The following is an 8,353-nucleotide window of genomic DNA, read 5'->3' on the forward strand; positions in this document are numbered from 1 at the left end:
AATTGAAACATTTTATGTTAAAATTAATATAGAATAGTTTATTTTTCCCCCCTTTTTATTCTTTTTTGCTCCCATTCCACCTGTAAAATGTTCCAAACCCTCCTCGCATGTCTCCTCCTCTTCCACTCAAACTGACTGTTCTTGTCCATCTGCTTGGCTGTCTCCGCCCGTCTGCGTCTTCTACCCCGTCCACTGTCATCTCCGTCATCTTAGTCTCCAGGCCTCATCTCGTAGCCCTCCTTTACCCCTCCCCCCACCCTGAAGGAGACTGACGAGATTAAAAAAACATCCACCTTTCTAAGAATACCCCATTCTTTGGATCTAAGGAGGATGGCGGCGTGATTCACCCCAGGGAGCTGCTTTCGTCATCGCCGCGCCAGATTTTCCCTCCAGCTCTCAAAATTAATAATTTATCAGCAGGTTAATTTTGGAAGAAGGTTTCAGCAAGGACAACAAGCAGAATTCCATGACCTCATAGAGATACTTTGGATCATATTGAACACTTTTGATAGAAAAAGGAGGAAATTTCAACATAATTTGTGAAAGTTGTAAAAAATGTTGAAAAAAAACTTAATTTTAAATTAAAGTTTTAATTTTTTTACTTTTTATCTTTAGGGAGAATTAATACAATTTTATGATTTTTTTTTTTGTTTCTTTACACCAATTTTAGCTTTATGTGAAATGATTATGGCAGGAAAAAAATTACACTAGACTAAAGATTAAAGCAAAATTTGAGATTGAAGCATCAAGAAAGATTAAAAAGTTAGAGCAAAAAAACAAATATGGAATTAAAAGTGTTTACGCCAATAAAATAACCAAAAAATAATCAAAGAAAGATTACAGTAAGGAGAGATAACACCCAAAAGAACAAATGTGGCAAAATGAAAAAAATAAAAAGAGAATGCATCAAAAAGAAAGACTATGGAAAAAGGACAAAGACAGTCTAAAGAGAATTATTGAAAGACAAAAAGCTATAACCTTTGTTTTTCCCAGAAGCCCTAGGACACAGGATTTATTCTTTAAACTCTAGAAGTGTCACCGGCGACATCTTAAAACGCTCCCTTACAAATAGTAACTTTTTAGTAGTTTACACAATCAACATAATCAGCCGATTCTGACACGAATTAAAATTTAATTTTCATATCGGCTCTGCAACAATATGCAACATTCTACTAACGTTAAGTGTTGCAAAGTAGCTTTTCTCTGAGACTAATTTACGCTGTAAAAGCTGATTTACGCTGATTGTGCAACCACTTCACTGTTACATATGAACGCAAAGCTGCTCAAATTACTTTAATTAAGTGATGATGAACTGATAAAAAGTAGTTAAACGATTGTAATCACTAGAACTAAAGCCCTGGTGTACAATGGAATCACCCTTTATTGTCCAAAAGGGATACAGATATTAGCTAGCAAAAGCTAGCTCTAATACCATGATCCAGACTCTACTAATAATATATTTAGAGAAAATTTGATAAAAAATCAAATAAAAGAATTAAAATCTTTGTTATAACACCAAGATCAAAATTTAGGAGCATATTGAAGGACTAGAGTAAAAAAAGAGATTACAGCTTGAAGAAAGATAATAGGAAAAAATAAAGATAAAAGCAAAAAGAACAAATAACCCACAAAAAGACAGCAGCAAAAAGAAAGATTCTGGTGAAAAATGCTTACAAAAATAAAATATTACAGAAAAAAAAAGAAAATATATGCCACAAAGAGAGATTACAGCAAAAATAACAATTGCAACAATCACATAAACTAAAAAAACAAACAGAAATTTTAGGGTACAACAAATACAAACACAGTATAAAGAAGATTTGAGGAAAAAAAAAGTTTAAAGCAAAAAAAAAGTTATTGTTTTCCTGGAAACCCAAGGACACAAAACTAACCCTTTAACACCAGAGCAACTTCTAAATGACACTGTAAAACTTCAACCGTTGTCAACATGAATTTACTCATTCAGATGCGGACAAAAGTGGCTTTTTATATGCACTAAAATATAATACATTGCTAAGATAAGATCTTGCAGAACTGCACCAAACCACATTTAAATCGATTGCATAAACACTTCACTACTGTAAAGTGTTGCATATCAGCATAAGGCTGCTTTTTATGGAAAGAAAATAGACTCACCCCAATTTGTCCGTCCCCGATTCTTAATTTATACTCATATACTACATTTTGTGCATAAGTACAAAAATTACTAAATAAAAAAAAATACAATTTGCAAATGCACAAATTAAAATTATGACAGCTTGAAGCTAATTAAACACACAAATCTTTAAAAATTACACACAAATCACTTTTTTTAGACTTAGATTGTGAATCATATCTGGTGAAAACTTGACATTTTTCCACTTTCTTAAACAGATATTCCTAAAAATTAATATAAAAAAGTCTAAATCAAGAATTATGCACGCACAAATCGGAGTGAGACTGTTTTTTCTCCATAGATTCCTCCACTTCAGAATCCACAGGAATTCTATTAATGGCGTAAATGATTGAAGAGTTACAGTAGTTGAATATATGGAAACACTTGAGTTACTACCTAATAAACTACCTAGATGGCAAGACAATGTCCTCTGCTGTCCAAAAGGTGACACGGCAATAACGTTTATTGTTTGAATACAATAATCCACTCTCCACTAGGTTAAATATTTAAAGAACGTTCGATAAAAATATAAAAAAATATAAAAATCTTCACTCAAGCACTAAATAGCAATGGATCAAAACCTCTTTTTTTCTAATTGGAGAAAAGAGTTGCACCAAAGAGTTCATTAATGCTTACAAAGATGCACATTTAGGGTTTTTCTTTGATTTTTTATGATTTGGTTTTAGGTTCAAATTTTAAGTGAGAAGCTGGACTTCAGTCATGTTCAGTCAAAGTGCGGCTCCAAGGATAATCTGAAGCACACGCCCAAAGGAGGCCATGTATGTATCTGCTGTCTTCTGCTTTCTCTCTGCTGTCTGTCGCTTTAGCGCCTCTAAACTCTGTCATCCTTCATTCATGATGCTTTTTTTCTCTACTCTTTACGTGAGGTTTTTTTGTCTTCATTTTTGACATTTTATGCGGTTCAGAGCCAAAAAGTGGTTCAGTTCAGGCCAGAATATCATGATTTGGAATGAGTTGGCTTTCAATGACATCACATCCTGGTTTATAGGTAAATTGACATTTAACTTAAACAGAGAATGTTTACAAAATGAAAAATAACTATATTTATAAAAGCATTTATTGGCATAAATAGTGCACATTAGCAGTTGTCGCCATGGTAACGTGATCTACAACATTGAAGTAATTCCCTAAACTTGAGCTAATTCAAAATTGAGGCTTTAAATGCAAAAAAAAAATAATAATAATTAAACTAATTATAAGATGTATTAATTGGCTGTTTGAACCTGTCTGGTCAGAATAAAAAAGTATGTGACCCCTAAACTTTAGACCTATGGTGCTTCCATTCAATTATTTTGTGGAAAAATGAAAGTTTTTACAACTCTAGTGGAATTTTGATTCACAGTTTTTTTATTAAAACTAATGTTTTTCATTATAAATGACTTTTATTCAGTCACTTTTGGATTATTGTTCTATTAAAACTGGATCGAGTGAGTGTGACGTCACCCAGCTCCTACAAAACTAGATCTTTTTTGCATTATGGACGTCACCATATTGGAGTCAGACAGTGATTGGTCCAACGTTTCTATGGAAACCACTCCTACCAGTCAGGGGCAAGCTTGTTGGAAGTCCACACCCCTACCACTTAGGAGAATCTGTTGCAAAATGTCTGGGACCAATATCATGTGATTTTACTATTTCCTAGAATGCCAGACAGGTTCAGAACTATGATCAATACTCCGAAGACAATATAACTTATGATACATGAGCATATAGCAAAGCACAAAAACATTGTTTCAATTAAATGAATCCCTTTTAGGTAAATTAAAGTCAACTTAAGTTAAAATAAACTACAAATAATCAACATTTACAAAGGAGGCGGGGATAAAACACAAAAGGGCTCCATTTGATTGGTCAAATGCATGAAGGGTTCTGTTGTTGAATACTTCAAGTCCTCATGAGATTGTTTTGGTGTTTGTGTAAACATAAAATTGGAATTCATTCTTTAACTAGCTCAAAATCGGGATTGTTTTTGTGGAAACAACAAAGAAAGATATAAATCACCTTAACTATTTTATGAATGGTGGTCAATGTTTGTACTGGTAACCCTCTACTCCCATGGAAACCAGTCCGCCTCTCATCCTTAGGTCATGATTCCAAGTGTTAAGCTGGACTTCAGCCACGTTCAGGCCAAATGTGGCTCCCTGGACAAAGTTAACTACACTGCAAGCGGGGGAAACGTGAGTGACTAAAACCGACAAAAAACATCTACAATCAGACAGGAACGTGTTTGTTTGAGGACTTGTATCTCAAACATTTAGATTCTCTGCATGTTGGAGGTCCCACAGTTATCCTTCCAGATTAGCGTTTCTGATCATCTTCACTGAAATGTATGTTTAAAACTTTAAAAGTGTCTATCTCCTCACTTTTCTGCTGCCCCCAGGTTCAAATCCAGACCAAGAAGATTGACTTGAGCCACATCACGTCCAAGTGTGGCTCCATGTCCAACATTCACCACAGGCCAGGTACGGTAGAGCCCCATCTCCTCAGTTTTAGCTTTTGCAGACCTATGACTAATAATCAAAGTCTATGAATGAATAAGCAATTTTCCTGTAAGGCTGCATTCACACTGGCTTCAGCAACATGTGTTCAAGTGACCACTTTCAATGAAAAATTGATGTAAATGTTCATATATGCACGTTTTGGGCTTCTGGGTTCAAAATTCTTGTGTTGACGCAACATGTTTTTAAGTTGGCACAGCCATTGAACAAGCGGTAAAAGTTAAGTAAGGGATAATGCCCAATGATGTGTGCATTATCAGGCCATAAAGGTTACATTAAAAAAAAATATATATGTATCAAAAATGAATAGAGGATGTGGAAACCTAATCTGTCTGATGCGAAACGGAGGGCTTTTTCTTCTCTGATGTCCATTAATTTCTGATAATGCACATATCGTCGAGCATTATCCCTTACTTATCTTTAAACGTTTATTCAATGGTTGCACAGACTTAAAAACGTGTGTATGCCCGGTGTACATCACATGCCTAATGTGTACTTATCATAACCCTTTAACACTGCAGTTTTAATCGGCAATACCTAAATAATACACGCACTTTGATTTACTGATATGACATTTTTAGCGTTTTTTGGCTCATGTTACGCCCCCTGTGGGTAAACCTGGATCCGGTCTAGGGGGGGAAATACAAAAGGCGACAATGACAAAAACTGGACACCAAAAAGAATAAAAGGAACACACTTTATTTAATAAAGGAAATATTGTGAAAGAGCAAAAATTAAGTAATTAGTGGGCTGGTCCAAACAAAAAGAAAAACCAACAGGGATTTGGAACCTTGGCCAAAAATAAAATAAGTCAGGGAGGCTGCTGACCCAGCCATGTCGACTGTCAAAGTCTGCAGCTCCCTGCCAGGGGATCTATCTATATGGATATAAGTATCAATATCCATATAGATATTGGTATCAATATAGATATTTGTGTCGATATAGATATTGGTATTGATATAGATATTGGTATCGATATGGATATTGGTATTGAAATAGATATTGGTATTGATATGGATATTGGTGTTGATATAGATATTGGTGTTGATATAAATATTGGTATTGATATAGACATTGGTATTGATATATATATCCATCCATCCATTTTCCTGACCGCTTTGTCCCTTTCGGGGTCGCGGGGTGCCGGAGCCTAACCCGGCTACTGAAGGGCGAAGGCGGGGTACACCCTGGACAGGTGGCCAGTCTGTCGCAGGGTTGATATATATATTGGTATTGATATGGATATTGGTATTGATATAGAGATTGAGGTCGATATATATATTGGTATTGATATGGATATTGGTATTGATATAGATATTGAGGTCGATATATATATATCGGTATCAATATAGTTACTGATAATGGTATCAATATAGATATTGCTATTGATGTAGATTTTGGTGTCGATATAGATATTTGTTTTCATATAGATATAGGTATCCATATCAATATTGGTATTGATATCGACATTGTTGTTGAAATCAGTCATATTGACAAGTATCAGATCGGTATTGGATTGATACCTAGTGTTACTCAGTCCTAGTTTTTACTCACTTGGATCAGATGTTGTCAATATAAACTGGTTCTTGGTAAAGGTTTTCAAACAAGACTGCTAAACTACAGTGCAACAGAGCAACCGCTAGTTGTCAAAAAACTTCTAGTGGTTACAGTTAACCTGATCAGATTATTCAAAATTCAGAAATTGGATTATTTCAATTTTTTATTAAGTAAAACTCATCAAGTATGATCTGGAGAAAAAGTAAAGAGGTCTTTGTCAAATGCCTTGTTAAAGTGTTAAAGCCTTATGGGTTTTTGGGGGGGGTTGTTTGGTGTTTCCAGGAGGAGGTAACGTGCGTATTGAAAATGTGAAGCTGGACTTTAAAGACAAAGCTCATGCTAAGGTGGGATCCCTGGACAACGCCACCCACACTCCAGGAGGGGGAAAAGGAAAAAAAAAAAAAAAAGGCTTCGCACTCTTAGATCCAATGTTAGGGGTTTTTTTCCGACTTAAATTTTGATTTCCCTCCTGAACAGATCGAGAGCCACAAGCTGAGCTTCCGGGAAACGGCCAAAGCCCGCGTCGACCACGGTGCCGAGATCGTCATCACCCACTCCCCTGGGATGGAGACGGGAGGAACCTCTCCCCGCCTGTCGTCTGCCGGAAGCATCAACATGATGGATTCGCCGCAACTCTCCACCCTGGCGCAGGACGTCACGGCCGCCCTCGCCAAGCAGGGCTTATGAGCTTACGGGAAAGTAATAAAAAAAAAAAGTAAAAAAAAAAAAACAAGACAAAAAAAACAGTTATCCCCTCCTTCCATCACCTTCATAAGATACCAGTGTTTTCCCATGGTGCTTGAACGCAACACAACCCCACATGACTACAGTTGAGTTTTGTCAGATTTAAAAAAAAAAACTCTTCAAAAAATGGGATACCCTCCTTCATTTTATTGTATTTTATTTTTTGATTATGTATTTGCTCAAAGTAAGAAAAAAGTTCTGATTGTCTCAGAAAGCGGTTTTTACGATTGTACACTTTTAAAGGTGGGGAGTCCACGCGAGTGCTAGGTACTTGACGAGCGCTTGACCTTAAAGATGCAGCCGCGCACGCGTTTGTCGCCTAGCGGTCCTGCTAATGAAACAGACGCGTGTGGTGAAGCCAACATGAGTTTCTTTCGGTTGGCTTTTAATGTTGCGAACTGTGTTCTGGTTTTTCTGTAAATGTCACTGTAGTGTTGCGGTTTTGTACGTTCTGCGCGGCTGCTCTGGCCTGTTAGCGTTTCGATGTGGATAACCTATGCGTTCTATGTCAAGTAAAGTGCTAAACAGCTAGCTTTCCAATAGAATTTTTTTTTTTTTTTTTTTTACAATTCATTTCCAGCTGCCTGTTTATGTTCGATGTAGCGATTTTTAGATTCACGAGGCTACTTACGCTGTTATGCGGGCATGGCAAAGGCAGCTTTTGCGATCTTTTTGCAGCATTCTTAAGATTTTTATCGCGAATGGCCAGAGGTGTGTTCGAGTGTAAACCTCTTTTTTTTTTGCGAAGCCTGGATCGTATGGCGTGTTCAAGCGAGGCGTAATATGTTTGTTAGAAAAGGAAGGAAAGTGTGAAGCTTTATACGAAACATTCCAGTTGATTGAGCCGATGCGGCTTTTTTTTTCTTTTTTTTTTCGCAGGAAGTAAAAGGGATGACGATCTTACTATTAAGATGTTTTTTTTTTTTTAAATAAATGAAAAAAACTTGCATTTTCTCTGCTTAACTATGTGGAAACCTGCTGCCCCTCCCCCCCTTCGGTCCTCCTTCCAGTGTTTTCTGTGCTGCCCCTCCCCCGCTTCCTTTTTGCCTGTGTAAATGTATTTAAACCACAAAGTAGATGTGTGTGCACACTTTCCAATGCTGATGAAAAACCCTCCTACAGGATGAAACCATCAATAAAGAAAATAAAAAAAGGATTTGGTGTTTTGCGAGTATTTATTATTATTTTTTTGTACTTGATTACAAACCAAAGCTACATTCACACTCCCCTTGACAGCACGTGTAAAAGCGACCACTTTCTATGAAAAGTCTATGTAAACGAGTGTAAATACACAATTTGAGGGTCCGCTATCCATTCACATGAAGGTACTTATCGTTTTAAGACAGATTTTTTGGGCTCTACGAACAAAATGCGCCGC

The 8,353-nt window shown here is 36.5% G+C and overlaps 1 protein-coding gene across 4 annotated transcripts in view; it reads left to right on the top strand.

Annotated features, from left to right (window-relative positions):
* LOC112156670 (microtubule-associated protein 2) overlaps nt 1-8,131 on the top strand; it is an 80,650-nt gene extending 72,519 nt beyond the window's left edge. For 3 of the 4 annotated variants that reach the window (XM_036215943.1, XM_036215945.1, XM_036215944.1), the window contains 3 exons: nt 4,261-4,353; nt 4,557-4,638; nt 6,514-8,131. In XM_036215943.1, coding sequence (XP_036071836.1) covers nt 4,261-4,353; nt 4,557-4,638; nt 6,514-6,692 — 354 coding nt within the window. In that variant the 3' untranslated portion in view covers nt 6,693-8,131. Of the gene's footprint in view, nt 1-2,841; nt 2,935-4,260; nt 4,354-4,556; nt 4,639-6,513 lie in introns of all 4 variants that reach the window. The other variant, XM_024288940.2, reaches the window with a different exon arrangement.
* Nucleotides 8,132-8,353: the final 222 nt, after the last annotated feature.

This window comes from Oryzias melastigma, linkage group LG2, assembly GCF_002922805.2.
Source record: "Oryzias melastigma strain HK-1 linkage group LG2, ASM292280v2, whole genome shotgun sequence".
NCBI classification, from domain to species: domain Eukaryota; kingdom Metazoa; phylum Chordata; class Actinopteri; order Beloniformes; family Adrianichthyidae; genus Oryzias; species Oryzias melastigma.